Source organism: Cebidichthys violaceus, unplaced genomic scaffold (genome assembly GCF_023349555.1).
Source record: "Cebidichthys violaceus isolate CVI_PGR_0920_01 unplaced genomic scaffold, fCebVio1.0.p SCAF_28, whole genome shotgun sequence".
Taxonomy (NCBI): domain Eukaryota; kingdom Metazoa; phylum Chordata; class Actinopteri; order Perciformes; family Stichaeidae; genus Cebidichthys; species Cebidichthys violaceus.
In genome coordinates this window covers 3,314,261-3,340,020 of record NW_027176461.1, presented here as the reverse complement: position 1 = coordinate 3,340,020, position 25,760 = coordinate 3,314,261, and the positions used below count along the sequence as shown (strand labels likewise).

Sequence of the window (25,760 nt, the reverse complement as noted above, 5' to 3'; positions counted from 1 at the left end):
CGGTGGTTGGTTCCAAGCCATGCCAAGACCACCGCTGTGGCTTGCGATCAAATAAATTTCCAGACAGGAAACTGTCACTGTTACTGGTGCTTTCACCAGTCTAACAAGCTGTAGCTCTAAGGCTATAGTCACGAGGCAACAACAGACGACCACAATAAGAGGATGATTTGTTCATCTATTGTGTGCTATGAGGGCTATAAGTCAGGGGCAACTACGAACACCACATCTATGCAACCTATTGTTTTACATACCGTGTAGATAAGATCCATGTATGAACCCTGCGAGTGATAAAGATGTGTAACTCATCAAAACAATGCGGAGCACAAAACTAAATATATACGTATGACTCCGGCCAAACTTACCTGAGACTTCCTCTTCTTGCGGCTGAGGCTTCCTGTCCAGTCACTGAAACGCCTGATGCGGTTTTTGATGGAGTCTTTTTTATGGAAGCCAAAATCAGGTCCGCCCTGCTCCTGGTCGGGATACTGGTCCAGATCCTCGCTCATGGTGTGGGCTTTGGGCCTGCGACAGGGCAGGGTGTATGATGAGTACTGGCAGGCCTCAGGAGATTCTTCCTCCAATGGAACATCCAGGACAGACGCAAAAGAAGCTCTGTGTGGCCTCTGGCCTTGTGGAGGCTGCTGCAAGTGGGAGGACAGGTGCCGGGCTGTGGGAAAGGTGGCAGCCATTGTGGAGTCCTTATAGAGGTCTGCGATGGACACAGGGGGAGACTGTTCAGTGAAGGAGTCGAGCGGATGCATGGGGGAGTGGACCAGCGTCCTGCTGGCAGAGCAGGGTTGGTCCTGCTCGCACAGCTCTGTGCTGGGCCCCCAGGGAGAGTCATACCAAGAGCCATCAGAGCTCAGTGAGCTTCCTTTGCTGGTCCTGGCCGTGGAGGAGGTAGAAGCCGGAGGTGGGCCGCTGTGGTGGCCGTCCTGCCTACTACCACTGGAGCCAGGCAGACTGGGAGTGGAAGCAGACTCCAGGTTGGGGGAGAACTTGAGAAGTTGTACGGGGCCAGAAGCCCCGTCCAGGAGGACGGGATTGCCCGAGGTGTTGGTGAACTCCACCCTGAGACTGCCGTCCTTCTTGATCACAACCCGCGGGCTGCTCTGTTCCTCTAAAGCCTCATGCTCATCAGTGTGTCCATTCAGAGTGCACCCGTTAAGATCGGCCCCATATGGGTTATCTTCATACTCATCTGACATATGCCGCTTTCGTATACCACATCCAGGCGATCGATGCCACCGATGCCCACCTGGGCTGGCCCTTGTCCCCTTTGAGACGTAGTCACAGTGCCTAGGGGAGTAAGGCTGCCTGCTTTTGGGAGGGGACAGACAGCCACGGCCAACACACCTGGCCTTGTACCCTGAGCCCAACGGGGCACTTTTCCACCACGTATGGGGCGACAGAGCATCACCTTTGGCTGAGTGGAGCTTCAGAGAGCATGGCTTCGGTTTCCCAGGGAAGACAAAGCTGGTGCCTTTGGGGCCCTGGATGCTATATTGGCTCTCTGAATTTCCCATTGCTGCCTGGAAAAAATGAAAACAGGGAAACAAAATCGTCACCGGCATTATGCTACCGGAAAATTCAGTTACTCCCAAATTAAGCAGAATAATATAGATGACATGGTATGACATAAGGCCAGCTCATCAGAGACATAAAATTAACTTATTACTCATAAACAATAACGACTACACTCATAAAAACCATATCATCCACACATAATCGTTTAATTTACAGCGACTGTTTTCCAGGATAAAACAGCAGCGGGTGTAAAATCTTCCTTATGCCTTTCAAAGACAATAGCTGTATGAAATTCTATCGCATTAGGTCATTAACCTGTATAGCCTACCTACCCCCCCCTCATTTTACTACATTCATCCATTGTTTCTATAGAAAAGTCGAGTTAGATGAACAGGCTTTATGCTGTCATGGTTGTTATGCGAGACGGAGTTCGGGACAATGTGAAATCACTTCCAGACCGTCCACAGCACTCTGACATTAGTGATGGAGAGCCGTGACCAGACAGACACATTTCATTACAGGGTTGATGCTATAGCAGATAGTGCAGGGACACAGTGTTGTATCTGCTGCTGTCTGTTATGCCATTACATAAATAGGTAAGGCTTAATACCTTCAACTGTCTTCAACTGTCTTTGAATTAGCACACCAAGTAGATTAAGATAAACCTTGTACAACATGAACACCAGAACGGTTTGGCTATAACACCTGAGGTGAAGGTGCTGTAACACAAAAATGACCCAGTGCCTGTTTTAAAGTACCAATGCATTTGAATGGTAAAAAGAAAATTGGCAAATTTAATAGCATACTGTTATTGGCAACCCAGATATGAAGACCACAGACTCACCTGTCTGAAACTTCTCTTTTCAGATTGGAGCTCCTATGTGCAAGGTTCCCTCAGCCTCATTCCTCAGAGTAAATTCATTCCTTTGTCGTCTGGCTCATCTGAAACACAGAGGGAGAAGTTGACTTAGTGCTTAGTCCCTTTCTACAGGACTGTAATTTACCACATGTAATAAGCTCCTTGTTTGATAACAGGTGTGCCAGTTAAAGAGTAGACCCTAATCCGAAGCATTTGGGAGAAGACGGTGTTTGGTAGGCAGCCATACTTGCTTCTCACTAGGACAAACAAAGCCGGTGCAATACTAAAACAGCATCTGTGATCTCACTTGCTGTAATTTGAGATTTTCTGTGTGTGGAAAAAAAAACATTGATCTTATTGGCAGGTTTGGAAAAGAATGATTCAGCCAATATCCTAGAGACAAAAATGTTTCCTCTGTATAAACTCTGCAAATCTTAAGTATCCAACAGATCCAATGAACTTCACTCCAAGCACGTTCCCAGTAGTATCACATCAACCGAGCATCGTACTACACAGCACAGCACAGTACAGTAGGGCCTCCCTGGCTCTACAGGATGACTGTTTGAAAAAAATTCAGTCCAACCCCCAAAATCTCTCCTCAATCAGACATCCCAAACTGAACATTGGTGGCATTTTTCCACCTCCCGGCAAGTAAATGACGTCATCTTCGATCAGGGTTGGGAACGTTTTTGAAAGCCGGCTACAGTTTACCCGTCTGTTTATTTTTAAACCTTGGAATCCTAGCCTGCTCTTTTTTTTTTTTTTTCTCGTTCGTCACCGCCAAATTTGTCCGAGGGGCAGGATCCAAAACCAGAAACGGCTGAGGAGCGCTCTTTGCGGAGGCACCGGGCATCTTCTGAGAAGCAGTGAGACTATGTCTTGTGTGTGTGTGTGTAATATAACCCACTTACATGCGTGTAGCTCACACTGCAGGAAGGCTTTTCAAATAGTGCTAACTCTTCTAAGCCTCGCAGCACACGTACAGAATGCGTAAGGTTACAGTGTGAACACCCCCTGCCAAAAGCCCTAACCTTCAGGATTAAGTGATCTGCAGCATTAAGAGTTTATCTGCTCCTGCTTGAATGCACCTTGGCTGTGAGGCCAGATTAAATAGTGTTGGCGAACTAAATGGACTACAGTCAAAGAGTGTGTTTAATACATGAAGTTGAGAGGGAATTTCCAGGGGGACTTGAATATTTTAAACGTAAAGCATATGAGGCGCTAGATCCCGAAGTTCAAGGACAGGGCAAAGAAACCAGACTAACTAAAATCAAACATGACAAGGAGCCACACAAGGACATTTTTTTTCTCTTATTTTAAACTGTTTAGAATGAAAAAGTCACACTTGAAAGCACAGTGGAAACTTAGCCAGCGACATGTAGGCCTGGTAATGAACTTGAACCATCACTCTGAGCTGATCAGAGGATTAAACAAACGCTTGCTTTGTTCGTCATGAGTTAAAAAGGGTGAAAGCAGCACTGATACAGAGAGAAATCCTGATATCCACCAATCTATGCAGCTTTCTGCCAGTAACACACTAATAATTTCCATCTCTGTAAAGCTAGTTGAACTGGGGCCAGGGTTCACATGGACCCTAGGCAAATACAAGCCTATAGTGCTTATGGAGGCATGATCAATGACTGGTCCAACTATGAAGCATTCGAGTCCCCTTCATTAACCTAGAAACCTGCTGGAAAACCGGCATATTTCTTACTCAATCCCCCCGTTTGTCTTGCATCTAGAGGCTAGAAAGTGAAGATAAAATGGCTTTAAGTCGCTCTACATGAATGGAGCGTAACTAAACAATGCTCTCTCCGGAGTAAAGACCGAGAGAGCAGCTGCCGACAACACTAGGACTCAGCATAAAGCTGGTTGTCGAACTTGTCAGAGTGACTGCTTCCTTTCAAAGCCCTTCTTGCAAACTTCATTCACGCAGAGCAGGGATGTGGGTATGAAAGGCTTAAAGGCGTGCCAACACACAAACCTAAAGACACACACGTTTGCCTTCTGCTGCGACTTGAACTGCAGTATTGTGCAACGGTTTTTGGGAGAACAACAAGACAAGTCTTCCTTTTAGCTGAAAACCGCTGCGCCCGGTCTGAACTCTCCCTCCCTCTTCCCCTTCAGACCTCTGTTCTCGTCAATAGGCTTCCTACAAGCCATCTGCTCAGGGGCCAAGGGACCGCTGCCACCCTAACGCCGCTCGACACACCCCATGACCTGGCATTCTTCTCGGGCTGCCCCCTCGATGACTCCCACGGAAGCTCCGTGTTTAGTCTGGCACCGTGTGCGTCTCAGGACTGCAGCTCGGGCGAACTGTGAGGACCGGGCCACACCTTGACGCGGTATAAACAGTTGGTACACGAAGGCATTGTGTTTATGGAGAAAACTGCCGTTTTCCTACACGGAGACCACCAGTCGGCAGAACTAGGTGTGCAATTCTGACCCTCATGTCCTTGAGTTTAAACTTGGGAACCAAAGCTGGAGGAACAAACTATTGACACAGCAGTGTGAAACACGGGGCGAGTCCCCAGACAACTTGGCCTCACAGTAGTATCATGATGCTGTTAGTGCAGTTTTTTGAATCTTGGAGATACAGAAATCTTGCAGAACTTTTTTTGTGCAGTTGTGCAATAACGCTGAAAATATGGGTTAATCGTGTGCTTCTCACGATCCTAAACCAACAATGCACTTAACAAATAAAGAGGAAAATAGTCTCATACAGAATTAAGTACCAACAAGGTTTCATGTTTTTGAATTATGACACCGTGAACTAGGAACATATGAGGTCATTTGTTTTTGGAAGTGACTGTTAACACAATCACACTGCCTTCCTCCTGTCAAATCACAGCCCATGGGACTTGTCTCTTATCACTTTCCTCCTGGCGCCGTGACAACAGAGCTCTTAAAGGAGCAGCGTGCTTAAAGCTGGACTCGTTTTAGACACAGCTTAAATTCACGCTTAGGCAAAAACAACCACACAAGTTGTCTCAGGACAAAAACAACAACAACAGGAAGTAAAGAAGAGAAGATAGTGTCTCCTGCTGAGTTTGTGTCATATGAACCAGATTTTAAGTATCCTGCGGTGGCTTGCTTGTGAGGAGAAATGTCAATCTATGAATCACTCACTGAAAGCCCATATTACCGTGTGGTGGATTCAGCCAAAGCCACCAAACATCCATCAAAGTGCTTGTTAAGTGTCTTTCGGACTTTTTCATTATACATTTAGAAGCTCTGCGCTTGGCTCCCGACCAAAAATGACATGGCAGCCTTCTGAAAGATTTATACACGTATGCCACTGCCATTCCAGAGTGATGCCAAGACAATAAAAAATAAAATAAAAAAACACTTTCATATGATGGGATACCACTAAGCGAGTGTCCAGCATCTTCAGTATGAGACACAAAGTTAGGACATGGTGGTAAGTTTGTCAAACTCACTCTTGAAAAGTCCTGAGTCATGCATAAAATACTCACTGAAGTGATAAAGTCTGAGAATGTGAAGAGGCAATTTGTTGTATCTTCATGTACACAGCTACATGTGGCAGGCTTATAGAGCGCGGCAGAGATAAACACTGAAACACAAACTGCTACCTAACAGATACAGGCAGAAACTACACAGCACTCACAAATGCAAACACGCACCTGTGGATCTGGACAATAGGAAACACAACGCAACCTCTTCCCCTCAGCCTCCTCTTAATCCAGTAAAATGGGAAAACAAAGGGAGAAAGAGATAAAACACAGAGCCTATAACATCCCTTACCTCTGTGGCCCAGGCTCTCATCTAAAAGCTCTTTGAACAACTTGCAAAGGAGAAATCTCGTGTTCTCTGATCCCAAAGTGGATTCTCCCAGCGAAGGCTTGTTGTGTCTTAAAGCAACACACGCACCGCATCTGACTCACACACACACACACACACATATACTCACACACACACACACACACACACACACACACACACACACACACACACACACACACACACACACACACTCACACTGGAGGACACGTGGAAACTCCCTCCCGGCTTCGAAGCAGCAGCGAATCACAGCCCTCCCGAGGGTAACCCTGGGTAACGGAGCGCCGAGAGGAAAAGCAGGAGAGCTGGGAGGAAAAAGTGAAAAGTTCTCAACAGAAGAGCTCTCTCAGGAAGAGAAGGATGTTTTATAGCTCTCATCCATTTAGAGTCGCCACTGCAGAAAGGCTCCACTACTCCGCCGTGTTGTTTTTCCTCTATCCTGCTTTTCCGTTGGCTAGGAGGAGGATGCGGGGCTCGTTACAGCCAAGGCGGTTTTCCATAGCTGTTTGAGGCGATTGGGCCAGACAAGCTGGCGTATAATGGCTGCAGCGCTGCCTGGGAGGCACTGGGGAGGGAGCAATGACTGGAGCTCTTGTCTGACCCTAAATACCACAATGACCCAAGGGCCAGGGAGGCAGCCAGCCATTGGGGAGGCAGAAATTGAGTGTGTGTGTGTGTGTGTGTGTGTGTGTGTGTGTGTGTGTATACGTGTGTATGCATGAGTGAGTGTGAGCCATAGAATAAGAAGAAATGTCCAGCGAGCGAAGGCGTGGTGCGAAAAAGAGGGAATTACACAAATTAAACAGCAATATGGCTCCTTTTGAGGTGCGAATTAAAATGCAAGAAAGTGAGTCAAAACCTTCTCTGGAATTAGAATTTCTGAAATGCACATAAAGTGCGGCTAAGCTTATGCCAGATTCCAGCAGAGACGAACTTGAGACCGCCGTCGCTCTAAAAACACACACACACACACACACACACACACACACACACACACACACACACACACACACGGGCGCGTGCCTCCATTTGTCTACGGTTCACATAACTGTGGTCAAACAGTCAAACTGGACCCATTCAGAAAGCCACACCAGAACACAACACAGACCACGAGTGCGAGGCTGCTTCTAAAGCCGCTCCCAACTCTCTCGAGGGCCCAGCGTATATATATTCCAGAGTCTCCGAGCGTTATTGTCGTTCAGGGACGCCACTCCAACAAATTGAAAACATGAAAGCCTAGGTGACTGGAACGCTCAATGGGGTTCTTCTTACGAAATTCATCTCGGCCCGAACAGCTATTCAAAGTCACGACCACGCCACGCTTGCATGAGCAGCTGTGGAATATAGTACCCCATCGGCCTGCTGCTTGACATGGAGACGTCGGCTCCGGGGCACAATGTTAGCGGCGAATTATATTATAATATTCACCAGGACGAAAAACAACATTGTTAACAATACAATAGTCCTTGTGGCCTAGTCTGAGCTGCTCTCAAAGCCCTTTGTCCGGCTATAAATGGAGGCTGCTAAAAAGGTGGGTCAACAACAAGCTTGGGGAGACGGAGAGGCATGAAAAGAGAAAAAGAAAAGAGAAGGCAAGGAGGCCCTGTGATGCATATTCATACGGAGCAGATGTCGAGTCTAATTCCACAAGGCAAAGTGATCTGACCGCTAATTAAGATCAATTAAGGCCCCAACAAGCTCTCCAGAGCCAAATCAAATCCCTCTATATCCAAGCTACGGGCAGCCGACTCAACGACATTTCTTCAACTGCCGAACTAATGCCGAAGCTGAAGGTCGCATTACACTTCATGATGATGATGATGATGATGATGATGATGATGATGATGTAATTACCGAAGGTGTCATCTTCTGCCTGTGTGTACCTCACAACCAAGAAGGCACGGGAAATAAAAAAAAAAAGAAGAAGAGGCGTATCTAACAGGCTTTCACATGGAGGAAATCGGGAGCACAGGTTTCAAAGAGCTTATCAGCAGAGCTTTGCTTTGTCGCTTTGGGATAAAGCTTTCAAAATCCTCACCGATACCGAGGTCTAAGATGACTCCTGATGGCCCAATAATGGCAGCGTGACAAAAACCTGCACAGAAATCCACTCCTCAAACTTGCTACCGACATTAAACAAACATTAAGTCATGAAGCATCAATCCATAATGGCGGAGAGACGTAGACCCCGAACCTTCCTTGTAAATGACTCTCTTTAACTCCCCTTGTAGATGACTCTCTTTATGTAAAATGCATAAACTATGTCACATTTAATCTCAGACAGATTACTTGCAATAACACATCTCTGATGAAAAACTCACACCGGTCGCGTGCTGCTAATGGAGCTGACGAACGGTGTGGAGAAAGATTCGGGGAGAGCGTCAGAAGGAGAAATATGAGTTTTCAGTTAGCATGCTAATATTTCCCGTCCCTCCCTCCGAAGCAGCATGATGGAGCCACTCTCACAGCTGGAGGCCGTTTACGGTTTGATGCCATCGATTATCCTGCTCACCGGGGACTGCACACTGCGCAATTTGTGAACGAAACGTCCATTGGGAGGAAATGAATTGATCTTAATTGCTCAGAGAGTTACAGACCGCCTCACCCAGACGCGTGGATTTAAATATCAAGAGTCTAGGAATGCAGTGGAAATTAGAACTCGGGGGTCAAGGGGGGGGGGGGGGGGGGGGGGGGGGGGGGGGGGGGGGGGGGGGGTGTAGACTGATGGAATTCAATCACGATGGAATGCCTTAAGTCAGGGTGAAAGGTCAAGTCTTTTGTTTGAGGGGGTTGCCCTCCACCCTCAAACTTACTCCGTCACTTTAACAAGTCAACTACGAGGCAACTTACAAGATACAAGATGAGATCATATTTTCATAAACTTAACTTCTTTGCATATACAAAATAAAAACATCATTCATATGAAACTCCCCCACATTAAAAAGTTTACTTATACAAAATGGGTTTTTTTAAAGGCACTCCTACATCTTACTGTGAAAAGCGAAAACAATCAGGGAAAGTAAAATATGTGTTTCTCATGTTCCGTCCATCAGAGGTTATCCCTCCCACTATCTATCCTCTATTCCTCCTCCTCCGCCTCCTCGTCCCTCTGTCCCTCGCAGTGACATCTCTTTCTTTCTGCCAGCCTCCGCTGCTGTCGGCTCAGTTCATCTTCTACAGATTGGCGCTCCCGTCAGACGAGACAACCCAAATACACAGACAGTCCGACACCTTTACCACCAACTTTAAATTAACCAGGCTGCGTCAAAGGGTGCAGGCTCTCTGCTCACAAAAGAGGAGTGATGTGTGCCTGTGTGCCTGTGTGTGTGTGTGTGTGTGCCTGTGTGTGTGTGCCTGTGTGTGTGTGTGTGTGTGTGTGTGTGTGTGTGTGTGTGTGTGTGTGTGTGTGTGTGTGAGAGAGAGGATAAAACCAGAGGGTTTGTCCTCTGACCGACTATGGGAAATGCGGTGTAAACATCTTCTGATGCTTTGTTTAAGGGTGACACTGACTCAGAACATCCTCAAGGGGGTGTTAGTAACCATATGCTGCTTACTAGTGCATGTGTGTGTGTGTGTGTGTGTGTGTGTGTGTGTGTGTGTGTGTGTGTGTGTGTGTGTGTGTGTGTGTGTGTGTTGTATGTCCGCACACTTTTACATCTGCATGTTTTGAGTGGAAAGGGAAGGAAGAGGCGAACAGCTCCCACAAAAAGATGGAGTGTGTGTGTGTGTGTGTGTGTGTGTGTGTGTGTGTGTGTGTGTGTGTGTGTGTGTGTGTGTGTGTGTGTGTGTGCGTGATTGAGATCCGGCAAACAGCTGGAAGACTCCAGGTGCAAATCAGCTTTTCCATCAGCTTCTCTGCCAATTAAGCAGCTTAATGGACAAAAGAAGGTCATTTTGGGGGTTAAATCGGTGAAGGAAAGAGGCACAGCATGTACTTGGAACATGATCCACAGCTACAGTATCTCTGGCTTTCAGGCTGACTATTATTCACATCACTTGAGCTGGATTGATTTTCTGGTGCAATACATGCTCTCTCACACAACTCAACATCTGTGCAGCAGCGGATCATCTCAGCTAAGTTTATTCAGGTTCGTGTCGTTTGTCATATATTCCCATCAAAGCAGAGCTAACGCAGAGCCCCTGTGTTCAAGCGGTAGGTTTACAGAGAAAGAAATGCCTGGAGTGATGGTAAAAGTAATAGAATGAGTGACAGGCGGTGCATGAGAAACATGTGGAACCAGAATCTTTAGCAGCCACAGGGTCAGATAAGAGACCCACAGGCTCCTGGAAAAACAAGCACACACACCCCCAGCCCTGCCCTGGAAGACGGGGCAAAGCACGACAGCTTCCTCGCACAAAGGGGAGGGAGAGATACCTAATTATCTCCCCGCCGATAAGAGATAGGGAGACAGAAGTGCGTGCGAGGCGGAGTAAAGAGAAAAAGGACAACGATTGGTCTGATTAGTCGTTAACTTTCAGGAAGGTCAGTTTGAATCCCAGGCGTCATCGATAAAAACAAAACATTTTTCTCCTCCTCAACTTTTTGTCAGCGGACGCTGCGGCATTGTATATTTTGGGCGTACGAGTGCGAAACGCCTTGCACAATACACCTGCACTAAACCCATTCGCAAACTGTATTATCTCCCTGGGAATTGACTGTGGCTGTCCCTTTGTGCGCTGCAGGATAATCTGTCACACGCGCCGCGGTGTGAGCTCTAGTGATTAATACGATCAGCCGGCGACTCACTCACTCATTACCATAGCAATAGCGGCCGTAGTGTACCGCCGGCAGTCGTGCGAAGACGCACTCCGGGCTCCCCGAGGTGATCCATCAGACATCGTTGACCATTGCGGTGCTACATCGGTCACGTGGAGTCAGCTGATAGAGGTCACGCGGAATCGCCAGAGGTTTTGGGGGGGGGGGGAACAATGAGGATGCTGGGGATCCGGGAGCAAGGTAGAAGACGTGTGCATGTGCAGTAAATCGATGGTCTCATGCAGAAAGCAGAAGTCACACGTTACGCATTCAAAAAAAACAACCTCAAAACCATGAAGGCCTAACGCGCAGCATCAATCACATCAACGGGAGGAGAGAAAGAAAAAAAAAAAACGAGGGAGCAAAAATCGATTCATCTGCGATTTGAAAAGGACGGCGTGAATCACTCAAAGTGCCCCAGACGTGAACGAGCACGATAAAAGCTTCTAATCAAAATGACATGCGGCCGGTGAATACAGCTCTATATGGGGCAGTAGGGCAAACAACCAAAGACTGGCTTTGTCCCAGCAGACAAAAAAAGCACATACACACACACACACACACACACACACACACCTGCTAAGATGGTACATACTGCTGCAGGGGAGGGCCAAGCACTCTGCAACCAGATGCTCTGTTGGTGTGTGTGTGTGTGTGTGTGTGTGTGTGTGTGTGTGTGTGTGTGTGTGTGTGTGTGTGTGTGTGTGTGTGGCTTCCCCATCCATCACTGCCACAGACGTGCATTAATCCCTCTCTGCATTCTTGAGGAGCTCTGACGCCAGAGGGAGTTTGCCCTTGTGGCCTCCCCCCACCCCCCCACCCCGGGTGTAGAGCCGGCCCGCACCCAGCCCCGGAGCCACTTTTGTCCGCTGCAAAGTCGAAAACTTTATTCACAAAACGCGTTGGCACCGCGTGAGCTGATGGATCGCCAAACACGTGGTTCCTCTGGCCTGAAGAGCCAGAGGACAGGTTGATGCTAATGGATATAGTAATGTGAGCGTTATCTCCGTGTGCCAAGGCGAGCCATACGCTCATGGTAAAATAGCACTCCAACTGGCAATGGGTCTCCTTTTATGGCCTATTAAGGGCCCAAGTGTCGATCACAGTCGGGCCAAACGGGACACAAATCACTCCGGCTCGCTCTGACTGCATTCATCGTACAGGTTAGAAGACCGTCTGACTGAAAACACAAGTAAATAAACCAATGACAAAACGATAGAAGCAGGTGAGGAATACACAACGGCTGGGTCGTAGCAATTGTTGCTACTTGCTCAGCACTTTCTGCGCCGTTAGTACATCACGGTCTTGTCTGCTAAAGCCACAGCCTGACACATACTGACAGGCGAGAGCTTTGAGTCTATCCGCGGCGGGTCGACTAGTCTGGGCCCGTCTGGTTGGTTTGCTCATTGTGGTCAAGGTTAAGATAGATAACAAAGGGTCTGATGCTCAGTTAACCATTAGGGGCAATTACCTGAGGCAATTACAGTCCATATCAAAGCCTTTCTGTTCCCACAGTGGCAGGTCTGAAAGACTGCCTCTGTTAAGTGCTCAGGATGGAGTATAGCTGGTGAGAACATCATCCAAACGCGGCGGATCAGTCAATGTGGCGCAAAAAAACGGCCACGTTAGCATGAGATAACTCGAATCGACTTGCTTTTCATGTAGCAAGCTGGCGAGATCGATTTTACTCTGCCTCGTTTCCACACGCCGAACACTCGGAGAAATGTCTGAAACAAGTGAAACGGAACTGCAAAACGAGCAGGATTAGCCCGGTCTACCAGAATGGCGGATTAACTAGTTTAAAACTAATTTCCGTGACCTTTTTTCCGCAACGGCGAATCCGAAACCACATCACAAACGCATTAGACGACGCGAGAGTGCAATTTATTTCTGTTTAAAAAAATGAAAGTGAATGTGATGATTCACCAGAAAAGGCTTTAGTTATTCTCATCACACTGCTGAGCCTGTGCGAGGCAAAACATAGGCCTGCATCCTCGTCTCTGGCTGAGCAGAGCGGCTGTAGATGGCAGGATAAAGCGGCGGGGCTGTCAGCGGCGGGTCACGGACCTACATCAGAGCCCTGTAAACACAGGACCACGGGTCTGGACGGCTAAATAAACCATCCGTCAGGAGAAATCCACGCTGTTTAGACACGTCCTGCTCTACCTGGAGCCTATATGCGTGTGTGTTTATATACACGCAGCTTATAAATGTGCTGAAACACGAGTGCAGCCTCTAAAAAAAAAAGAGAGGAAGAAACTCACTTAAAGCACAGCTTTGGTAAACACAGTTCTGAGCTCACGCGCAATGACAGCTCACGTAAATCTCCACAGAAAGTAACCATCCTCCGACGTAAAGCTGCTCACAGCTCCTGGCTCTCCCCAGGAGTGGGAGAATAACTAATATTCTCTGCTGATGCTGGCTGTTGATCCAAAAGGTGGGTGAATTCCCGAAGCAATAAACAAGTTATGAAATAAAACAAGCTTAGCGCAATCTCGCTTTTACAGGAAAGCGAGAGCACCACTGCCCCGGTAATCATTAACCAAAACAATGTTTTATTGCGGCTTGGAGCCCAGCTGGTCTGTCATATACAGTGTCTGTTGTTGTCCGTGGCAGCCACTGCATATAAGAGGGGAGAAATCTGAGCTACACTGTCTGCTCAGCATCCTGAAGGCACTGGTGATGGGTGAGACAGCTGGTGAGGAGCCAGGCACAAACACACACAAACACAGAAATTGGACTCATCACATGAGCCACCAGTTGTGTGAGGCTCCTCTGTGCAAACAAACAGGCTCTTAAATATCTCATATGATGAACAGGCAAGGAGCAATGCGTCTTCCACTTGTACGGATTTGTCATTTCATTAAAGCTTATCTACTTTTAACGTCAGAACAAAGATTTGAAACAATCTTGACGGAACTCATTTCATTACAACAGCCAACAAACAACCACACCTGGGAGTCCAAAAAAAAAAATCCAGAGTGGTTTAGCAGTGAAGAGTGTTTTTTTTTTTTTTTTTTTTTTGCAGGGTGTGAGAAATAAGGCTACACCGGACACAAACTCAACACTCAAAAACAGGTTTAACACCTGTGGTGAGTGTGTGAACACATCTCTGCATGTCTGCCTCTTTCCCAGCGGATGTTTTAGTCCGTGCTCAACCCGTGGCCTAGTTTCTGTCCCCACAGTGCACCATAGGTTAACATGTCATCGAAGCACGCAGAATGTTGCGCAAAGCCCGTTTGGCGATCATTTGCTTGGTGACGTACGTGTGCCGGTTTGTGCCTTTGTCTCCGACCGCTTTTTCAAGTGGAAACAGAAGAACCCCAAATGGCAACGGTGAGATTACATTTCACCGTTGAATAATCACAAGAAATTAGCGATTAGCCGTTATCGAGCTATAATCCAGAACAGGTGCTCGACAATAGAACGCAGTTCTGTGCTTGAGTGGGAAAGTTAAATAAACGCGACAACAAAGACTGACCTGCAGGAAGAACTCCCGAACCAGTTTCTCTAGTCACGCGGATTCAGGGGCACGTGAGCTAAAGCCATTGCGGCAAAAAAAATAAAATAAATAAATCTTTGCAAAACAAACTCCTTTGTCCGGCTCTGCAAATCCTTTTCAGTAAGGAATGCGTTTCATAAAGACTGATAAGACGGAGACAAGCCGATGTGGGCACCGAATGGCACCTCATCTAAAAAAGGGCATGGCGAGAGTCGGCTAAGCGCTAGCAGCTGTGCCACATGTGCACCGCTTTTACCGACATGATTAAATTAAGGCCCCTGCCAAACTCATTATTATCCCATCCATATAGGGAGGCTCAAGAATGTCAATGAGGGCCGCGCTCATTATGCAGTCGTCATGCACAGTGCCCAGAGAGAAACAAGCACTTTCACACCATCACAGGCTGTAAATCAACAGCATATTTGAGCCGACGGGCATCTTCATGTGTCATCAAAAAAAAAAAAAAAGAAAAAAAGAGTTATAGGCCGGTATTTAATTTTCATTCTGTAAAATAAATTCCTCCACCAATTGAATTACAGCTCACAGGGCAGATGTGACTGCCCGGCGGTGTCCCACAGGACGGGCCGGTGGAATCGACAGGCAGATGCTCCCACCGGCAGAGGCCACAGAAGGTCAAGCTGTCCCATTATGAGAGGACAAGGGTGGTATTTATTCACGGCCCTCTCCTCCTAAGCAGGGGCGGGCTTAGAGCGAATGGAGATGGAGACTTAACCCTTGAGGCAAACGGCTGACAACAATCCATCCACTGTTTCTCTTATTACGGGTGAAGATTCGGAAAACGGCTCCGCCCACACCAAATGAGAGGAAGGTATGGAAAAAAAAAAAAGGGAGGAGAATGGCGGAAGGAAAGTTGCCGGAGAAATTCACAGATTATCCTCCAACTGAACGATCGAGAGAAAGCGCCGCCACCCAGGCGAGGTAATAACAAAAGAATAGCGAACGGGGCTGTTCTGACAATACTCACTGCACTGCAACCCACTTTGAACAGCAATCGTGACCACAGAGACGAATAGCGGTGTAAACAATCCAACTCGACCCGACTTGTCTGCAGAGTCTGCTTTGTCTACATCAAAGTGGCTCTGATGTACCCCTTCATACAGCATATAGAAGAGGATGCTGAACTCAAGCTCTGTATGAACGTACCATGGCCTTGGACTCCTGTGGCTAGCCAAAGTGTAGCGCACAGGGTGCCAAAAACGGCCCAGACATTAAGCATGATGATATGGATGCCGGGAAGAGATCGGAAAGAATGAGTGCAGTCTTCCAGCTTGTTAAAATGCTTGTTGGCTCAGAAACCCTGTAGCATTTTATGATAGCATGATTATTAGTAAAAGCAGAAGGCATGTCTGGAACCAAATATGAGCACTTAGGCAATCCCCCCTTAGAGATAGAGAGACACACACACACACACACACACACACACACACACACACACACAGACACACACACACTATCATCATTCAGAAAAGCTGCCCAGTGACTAATGGTCTACTTTCTCTTTTGGATTCCATTGAAAAACCAATAGGTTGAAATGTGTTGATTAAGGCTTCAACATCTCAATTCAAAATGTCATCAGCTACAAGGAAAAATTAACATATAATTCATCAAGTGAAAGGAAAGAATACAGAGAGAAATGATGGATGAGGCGAATAATACAAGCCGACTGTGTAAGTACAGCAACAATCATCTAACTGTCAGGAAACCCCAGTTCCTGGCATTTCTCAACATTGTTTTTTATTAGTTTGAGCCTGGGCACGCCAGTACGAACTTGTGCACTGTATAATATTGTTATTAGTGTTAAAAAAAAGAAAGAAAGAAAAAGGCAACCACAAGTTTCCAGTGAGGCCGATGGCTCCACGCGAGCAGACCACAGGGCTTGCTGCTGGAGACAAAACCGCTCGCTCACTCAAAACACACACACATAAAATTACTAAGACATGGGTGGTTTTCAAAATAGCTTCAGGAAAACATCACCGTTATTAAAGTCATTCTTTTACAGTTAAGACTCTCTGCCGGGCAGAGACAGACATTTGAACTGAGAGAATTGGCAACAGTTGCTGAAAACTGTCCAAGCTCGAGCATTGGTACCCGAGGCCAAATAAGTGAAATTAAGCTTCTAGTGCTTTTGATATTAAGAGAGAGAAAATGAATTGCAATAACCTAGACACCAAAGTCAGCGACATTAGCCACCTATTAGTCACCAGTCAGGGCGTGCTCCTTGGATTACTAACCCCATGAGGCTGTGAATAAATGATTTCACCCTCCAAGGAGGGAAATGATTTATAATGAATGACTTCACCGCTGTGCGCTTTCACTTTACACCCCATCCTGTCAAATGCAAGGCGAATATCAATGAGGATGTGAAAAGGGGAAGAAAAGTGCTCTGAAAAGGTGTTTTTTTTTTTTTCTTTCTTATTCTTTGATATGCTAGAAGGATTCATATCATGAAAGCAGATGAGGTCGGGATCAAAACTTTCATCCAACAGGCGGTTCACACACGGTTACTCCATCGACATGGAGGACGAAGGCTTTGAGAGAGTTATGCCCGTGTAACACAGTTCTTGTTATTCAACTCGAAAGAATGCAAGAGCTGCTATACAACATGTGCGCCACACTGGCCCCACATACTTGTACAGTGATTTTCTCATATGCGCACACACACACACACACACACACACACACACACACACACACACACACACACACACACACAAACAAAGGGGATGTGCACATCCCTTGTAGCTGTGAGTCAGTCGTTCCCCGCTCACCACAGAGAGCCAGTCTAAACTGTAGCCGCTGCACGATCACATCATCGGCCACATCCAGGGAGATCCGTGTGGAAATGCCAACGACGGTCCTGTTGAGTGGGTCGAACCACCGGGGAGGTTTGAGGGGTTGAGTGAGATGACCCATACTTGGGTAGCTAGTGCTAGCTTGCTACGTCCTAGCCATGATGGCTAAGAGAGGTGGGCTCAGTGTGCAGCGAAGCTCACAAAGTCCAACCAAAAGGACAAAAGTCATCCGCTGTTTTCATTTTGCAGTCACATATCCAGGCTTTTTTTTTTGTCCAATTTTATGCGCAAAAAAAGTGTTTTGATTTCACACTATGGCTATTGATATTAATTGGTATTCCCTTCAAAAGGGATATGCTTATTGGCTTTTGAGTCTAGAGTTAGATGAGAAGATTTATAGAAGCTTGAGGCAGGATAGGGTTCGCGTAGCTTAGCTTAAAGACTGGAAGCAGGGGGAAACAGCTAGCCTAGCTTTGTCAACAAAAAAAAAAACAAAATCTGCCTTTCAGCACCCTTAAAACATATTGCAGTGTTGCTTTGACCCTCTGATAAACGATCAAAGTCGTAGTGCTTGGACAGAGGGACCAGCAACATATTAGTTGAAGTCTATAAACCAAGCAGTTCACATTTTCTTGGCTCCAGCACCTTTAATAACATTAGGATCGAGCTGCAGACACATTAGGAGTCAGCCTCTCCAATGACAGCTGAATGTCAAACTACAGTAATAGCCTCTGGTATCCCCCATATATATATATACACACACACACACACACACACACACACACACACACACACACGTGTGAACCGGTCGCCCTCCATCTCCTCTCTACTGTCATCCCATGCGGCTTAGAGTCTCAGTACCATTGCATTGATATTCTGTGAGTGGCAACTGGCAAGTTTTCTTTTTCCAATCCTCTGACATGACTGTGAACCCAGAGACTGATCAAACTTTTAAAAAGTGGCATTTATGAGAGCCCGCTGCTAACACCGTTTGAAGAAGAAGACGCATTAATATTGCAGGACTGTCCCGGGTCGCAACAAGCTGAGCAGCGACCCGCACTCCCGCGTAATCCGCTTGACTTGGCATCAACCCATGGAGGGACCTGCCTGGCGATAAGGCCGACCTTCTTGACTTTGTATAAATGCTGTGCTCTTGTGCAATGGGGGTGAGTTGATGGCATGTTTGATGTGGCAGAACTGGGAGGCAACAATGATTACAAGGACACGGATTGTACAAAGCTGGCTGGGTGGAAAAGTCTCGACTGTCCGTCGCACCTGCCGCCCATCGACTGTGAAAACCAGCCGAGCCGTGCACCGTGCGGCCACGGTGGCATGGAGTGTGAGCAAGTTGTTCCCCCCTGGGCCAGAGAGAGCGAACTCTGGGTCAAACAGCTCTTGCGTAACAGCCAAGCGGAGGTCGTGTTTTGGAGAGAGCAGAGAAAAGTGAAGCTGGACGTTTTTTCTGGGCGAGGAGGAAACCCAAGACGACCGTGGTGAGAAATGGAGAACTGCGAGTCGATCTTCGGGCATCCAGAGGGTGCTGTAAAAATAAGCAAGGCCACACACTCACCCACTCAAACACACACACACACACACACACACACACACAGAAACAGGTTCTCCTACTGTAGCCTGGCCGATAAACCACTTGGCTTCCCTTAGTTCGAGGACGTGATGCATATTATACCCTTTTGTTGCCATTTCACAGAGGCGTAGCCTGCAAAGAATGATTAAACGGATAAAAACGTTCCTAAAACTACAGTTTCTTTGCTCTTATCTTGACGTTCTTTACATCCTCTACCGTCTGACAGCTGAGGTCTGTCAGCCAAATAAGCCTTGACGATGATATCGCCCCGGGAAACGGGGTCTTTTGGATACATTTACCTCTTTGGAGAAAAGCGTTTTTTCAAGAAAGCTTTAATTGAGCGTATTCACTGAGTGGATGCCAGGATTGCCGATGACCTAAAGCAATTAGGACCCTGCCTCTGTTTGCGCTGGCTGGACGCCAAATGACTGAGCCAACATGACGGAGCCCGGAGACTGAGAAGTGGAGAAAAGAGTTTATCTTGCTCGGAGATCAAACCGCATACTGCTGAAGCAGGGAGGGGGGCTGGACAGCGCGAGGAGCACTAATGAGCCTGAAAATGACCCTTAACATAACAACAAACATACCGGTTGCCAAAGAATCCTCCCCAATGCACCTCGTGTCCGATACGAAGCCCAGGAAACTGTGCAGATATGGGCGCGTCATGCCCAGCGCAGTTCAGTGGAGCGAGCTCCTGAGCAAGCAACAGAAGGGGAACAACATCAATATCTTGTGGGAATTTTGTGTTGTGATGACGGATATATTGGTGCCAACGGTAGACGATGATGAATGGACTATTGGACACAGCTGGATCCACGTGTGGTCAGTGATAGATTTGTGCACATCCCAACACTCTTCCCACCTGCCCTTTATAAAAAGTGTGGTACCAAGATTCATCATTTCTCTTCATTCAGAAGAATCCCGTCCTGATGGGATAATGATCAGGCCACGGGGATGCAGAGACTTGTTATCCAATTAACTATAAAAAAAAAAGCAGAGAGATCTGGCACAATTAATACCACGCAGTTCAAAGACACGAACGCAGCTTCAATTATTTATCAGATGATTCTGAATACATTAGCAGAATCAATCGCCTAGCTTGAGGTGCTGTCCACGATACATCAGAAGTTTGTGGGCTCCATCAGAGACAAAAGGAAAGTCAAACTCCACCCACTGATGAGCAGGTGGCATGTGCTGGAGTAATTGTGTACCCAGTATTTGCTCCATCCATCATGGGGGGGGGGTCAACACACAAGTCACATGGCGCCAACTGAACATCCAAGCAGCGAGCACTTTGGTCTGTAGCACCAGCTGTGTTTGCCTTTCCAATAGGGCAAGGATAGCAAGGAAGACCTTATGGCTACTGGGCCGAGGTAGGGCAGATCAATCTCAATTTCTATTGTTATTAGGATTGACCGGTAAGTAGGCCTACACCCAAGGAGGGGGGGGGTGCAGAATTGGGGGTGTTTCCTATTCAACAGGGCTATTGATCGGCGGAAGCGTGGGCCAACGCGTGCCGTCTTTTGAAGGAGTAAGAAACACAGATGTCTTGCACATACAGACGACGGAGACGTGATGCAACTCGACCGATTCCAGCTCGAGTTTATAATCAAAAAGGTTCAAACAGTATTTTACACACAGCAGCCACGTGCTCAGAGAACATGGTTTGAGCATAAAGGATCACACACACACACTCCTCTCGATAGCAGCTGGATGTGGTCTAGCTTACCAAGTCTCATACGCAGATCAATACGCCAGCAAATAGCCTTTGTGCCAAATACTACTTGTCCGCTCCGCTTCATTGTTTATACAATTGGATAATCAAACTACTTCTTGTACATCCAGGACTTGTAAATCACGTGGTCGGGCTCAAATTGCCGAGGCAGCACCTTTTTCCCAGACTGATGTATTGCATGCAGTCTACATGCACTGCTACTCAATTGCTGCCATGGGGGCATTTTTGCCTCATGCACACCTTTTTTCGCCATATGATTTATACGACCATCAAGAAAAGAATGGTAATGGCATCCCTAGCAGTGATTCCTCTGGGGTTAATGAAAGTCTTACTCACAAGTGAAGTCGTGTGGCGCTTGTTTAAAGAGCTACCACGCTCGTTTCTTCGCCTACACCCCCAATCACCCGCACCTAACTCTTAATCCATTACCCCGTTTGACACATTGTAAAAGCGCCCGCCACCATTTAATCTTCATTTAATTTGCAAAGCCATTCTTTAGCAGGTGACCCCAGAAGGGCCGCAATCCAATTTAGACCTATGCATTAATCCCGTTTAGAGGTCTGGCGGTTAAGAGGAGCGTGAATGGGCGCATCGGTTCAGCTGGATGAGACCAAGTCGCTCTGCTGAGCTGGACAGAAGGTTCCCGTTTGTGCAGAAGAGCAGGGGATCTTGTGTTGGAGCAGATACACAAAGTGCAGCTGACTGAACAAATCCCTCAAAGTGGATGGGTGTGTGTGTGTGTGTGTGTGTGTGTGTGTGTGTGTGTGTGTGTGTGTGTGTGTGTGTGCCTGTCCGCCAACCAAGAAGCCACAGCAAAACAAGTTAAATTCAGAATCACTGAATTATGCAGCACAGAAGGTACACAGTCTTTTTTTCGTCCGTTTGTTAGTCACAGGGTTCAGTTTTTATTTTGGTCCGAACTGCCGCTACAACCCAGGACGGGTAATGTCAACGTTGGGTTGGCGATAGCTCTTTGACCCGTACTTGTGTGCACCCAGGAAAGGGGTCACAGCCAGCCATGTGTCTTTTGGTTGGCGCCTCCATGAGTGCGGTAGCAAATGAGAAGTCTCGGCCAGGATGCTGTCAACGGCAGCTTTTAGTTCACCTGCTTTTTATAGCAACCACTCCAGACACGGCTTGGCCGTACGCTACCAGCAAACGCTTTGAAAGCCGAATATAATCTCAACCACAGATGTAAGAAATAGAAACACGCAGGCCACCATTATGCTTGCCTGACGGGACTGTCCACACCGAAGCAGAGGAGAGGACATTGTAATCGAGGGAATGCTGAGAAGTGGACAAAAAAGAGAAAAGTTGTGATCCATTTCGGATCCTTTTGTTTCAAAGACGCACCGAGTCATGTGGAGCCCCTGTGGTTTCCCCCTGCAGTGCCTCTCTACCTAGAGACAGTAGAAGGCCTTCATCCCCGTGTGACAATAAGCACAGATGTTACCCGTGCCTGATAAGTCACATGCACCGCCACCTTATATGGAGAAAAATGCGCCGGGGAGAAGACATGAAACATTGGCGTTTCTCGGCCAGAGTGCTTCAGAATTAACAACAACGGGGCGCTCACACACAGCCGTTCAAATGGCCTGCGGAGAGGAGAAGAAATTCCTCACTTGATGAAGGCTGCTGTTCACACAGAGCATCAGATTATCAGTCAAATGACTCTTCTTTACATAGCTCCAAAGTCCCACATCGTATATCAACTGACTTCAAAACGGTTTCATGAAGAGGGAAGTCTTTTGTGGCGATTACGTCACCGTGTCACGATGTTACTGAGACCGTCAACTTAAATTAGACAAGAGATGAGCAGCAGATGGCCGTGAAGGGACTCCGTGCCACCCAGGGTAGCGTTACGCTTCCTGTTTGTCACTGGTAAACAACTTTGACAAACCGACGTTCCAGCCAGCTGAAAGCCATAACTCGCAACTTGTGCGACAAATGGAAAAAAAGCATTGTGTTTTCCATTCAAAAAGGAAATTACGGGCCACACTCCATCAGTATCACTCCGGTTCAGGACCCCGTCCCGACCCGGGGAGAAACAGAATAGTAAAAACAGAACGTTCCTCGTGGTTGAGGATTTCTTCGCCGCAAAAATGTTAAACATAAAAAGGCCAAAACATGCATGCGGTGCCATGGCTTCTGACCCGGCGATTTTGTTACTGGCCTCCAAAAGAAATCCTCCCAAAAAAACAGAGTGCACACAAGAGAACAGCAATAATTATGTAACTAAATATCTATTTCTGTAGAGTCCATTAAACAGGCGAGGGGGGGGGGGGGGGCCCTAAAATATAAACCCATCACACAGCCCAAAGAAATAAACGAGACATTCTTTTCTCCTGCGCTCATGTTGGGCTGAGCCTAATTCCTGGATAAATATGATCCAAGTAAATGATTAGAAGCCATTTGCAGTGCATCCACTCATTTTATCCATCATTCAATAAGCATTAAACCCATTAACTGCCATAAAGATAGCATTTCCTTACGACTTAACTTGAACTAGACGGATCGATAACCACGCTGGCCCAGCCTCTGCGAGTCAAACATTAGCCTGTGTTTTATTACCACGAAACCCTCCACGGCAACAGTGCAAAGGTAGCGGGACAGTGAGACTGACAGTTTCCCGCGTGGGGTTTCCATGACAAGAGGGCCAACCATGCCAAAAGGCGTGCCCAGCCCTTCCCTCTTGCTGCTGGGGTCTGTTTTCTCTGGGCGGGCCCTTCCCTCCAGGGGTCTCTGGGCCCTTTTGTTGCCTCTGTATGCGACTGGAGAGCCCTTCCACCCCAGCACACGGCCACACGACACAATACAAGCCGAAATGTAAATCACATCCAAACACAACGGCGGAGCATATACCCCAGCATTTAGTGGAATGGCCAACGCTCCCAATCTCTCAGTTCATAAATCAGAAGGAAGAATGAGAAGCAATGAGTAGACGGGGGCCCACTACTGCGGGCTACATGTTGAACATCCACACTCAAGTGATCTATTGTGTCATTGGAGTGACACCCAGACACCTTTGGTTTGGAGGTTTGATTCATTTCCCACAGCTGAGCTGCTGACAGGATGCATATTACTTCATGTATCATAACAAAGTGTGTTTCACAGCAAACAAGACGTAATAACAGATATTGCAGTTCTTATATCTGACATTGTGATTATAAAGAGGGCGGTCATTCTTAACTACTCTACTTTTTTTTTTTTTTTTTTGCAGTGGCTCATAGTGTCGGCTACAATAAAACGCATTTCACCATGAAACGATTGTGTTTTTATAGGTTTGTGTTCAGTGATTTCAGTCACAGCTGCTGCAGCGATGTTTACTACCAACCAATGAGAGGTCACCGGTGAACTGAATATCAGCGCCCACACAAACAACCGCAAACTTTTAGTCATCAGACAAACTTCACTGCGATTGTCCCGCTTATCGTCGCGTGCTGTTGGAGAGCGGACAAAGCGCAGCGGAGTCCTTTTAAAAACCAACATGACTGGGAAGTAAGTTCTCCTGCAACTCACCCGGCTAACGTGTCCTCTGGTGAAACATACTTCTCGCAGCATTCACGTGCTTCCTTCTTCTTCTTCTTCTTCGAGACCGCTAAAAAATAATTAAATAACGTCGTTGCATTGAGCATAAACATGCAAATCGGGAATTTGTTGAAGTGTACTTCCACGATTCCTCTGCTCCCGGAGCAAACGTTCCTGGGACGGAGCGCCAAGAGACCGCGGAACTCCTCCCAGGCAATGTGGGGTTAAACTCCTCCTTCCGACGGACTGTGAGAGGGGGGATGGCCGTGTTCTTCGGTGCAACGCGGAGCGCCAGGGGATTAATCGGAAGTGTATCTCAATGCATGATAGAACACGGTCATCTAGGGGTTGCAAAACAGTGGTTCGTGGACCTTTTTAGGGGGTCATTCGTGGAGATGTCAGGGTCCTTAAGTTAAATTAAAGGAGCACTTTTATACATAAAGTTCAGTTTTCCATGTGATGGCGATGATGTCATCAGGGTTATACTTTGCGTGAGACTTAATATTTTAATTTTAAAAAAAGTTTGCTTTTACAAACTGGAGGTGTGGGGGTTTAAAATAAATTGGTATTTAGGAGGCAAGGGTGTTTGATGAGCTATCGAGTTGCATCATGGGAAATGTAGGATCCAGTGTTTTTGGACCGTATGCCGTATCGCAGCCTCTGCTGCTTATGCTGCTTATAAAATAGCTGGAGTATCGCTTTAAACCAGTTAAGGCGCAGATGGAGTCCAAAAAAGGGAAATTGACAGTAGATGTGCACGCAGTTGTGTTCATACTACACTAAATATCTGCCACATGGACGCGTTCACACATATTTGAAGGTGCGTACAGTCCATGTGGATCCTCGCAGATATGAGCAGATGGCAAGTTTGTACAGACAGAATATCAACGTGTGATTTTTTTAATTTATATTTTAACCCACCATACATGCATCTAATTTAGGATTATTTATTGAATTTGGATCTGTAGCCCAATGAGGATTTGGCAGCCCTTGACCTAAAACGTTGCCCTTAGGTTCCCAGCTAGCTGTTTGGTTTTTTGGCTTGCTAAGGTGAACGAGGTGAGCATATTTTGCATAACACCAACAGCCCTGTCTGTCACATGGACTAATGAACTGATAAGCATGCATGACAGGAAACCGGTTTGGTCTCCTCATACAATAATCGCACAGCGTGCCAGTGAAGAGAATAGTCATTGTTATTCTTGGGCCTAACGTTTCAGTATTCACCCCTCTCTTTATGATTCTCTCTATCATTCTCAGTCATGCAAATCCAAATGCCTTCACTCCCTGATAACACAGCTGCGATGGCCAGGCCTACCTTCCTGCAATCTCCCTGGCAGTGCTCGTAAACCCCAGTCCAGCCTTGTGTTTCGTAATGTGGCTCTTTGGCCAGGCGTGTCGGGCTCGACCAGACCCATCTAATCTGCATATCAGCCTCTTTACAGCTGCTGCAGTAGGGTCTGAATGGAGATGCCAATCTCTCTGCTTCCCATTGTTGCTACAGATACAGTAACACTCTCCTCCTTTCATCACGGAAGACCTGTCTGCATAAGAAGCCGCCTCTCTATTCAGCTCCAGTTAGCCCAAATCAACTGCAATGATCCATAGTGCAAACTGGGTGTTACCAATGACGTGCTACATATCCCCACCCTAG

General features: G+C 47.0%; 1 protein-coding gene across 1 annotated transcript in view; it reads right to left on the bottom strand.

The window, feature by feature from the left end:
• LOC137880492 (rho guanine nucleotide exchange factor TIAM2-like) overlaps positions 1 to 24,769 on the bottom strand; it is a gene marked incomplete at its 3' end in the record, with an annotated part of 45,027 nt that extends 20,258 nt beyond the window's left edge. The window contains exons 1-3 of the mRNA XM_068721893.1: positions 24,098 to 24,769; positions 2,372 to 2,469; positions 363 to 1,532 (exon numbers count right to left, since the gene is read on the bottom strand). Coding sequence (XP_068577994.1) covers positions 363 to 1,526 — 1,164 coding nt within the window. The remainder of the gene's footprint in view (positions 1 to 362; positions 1,533 to 2,371; positions 2,470 to 24,097) is intronic.
• Between the last annotated feature and the right edge of the window lie 991 nt (positions 24,770 to 25,760).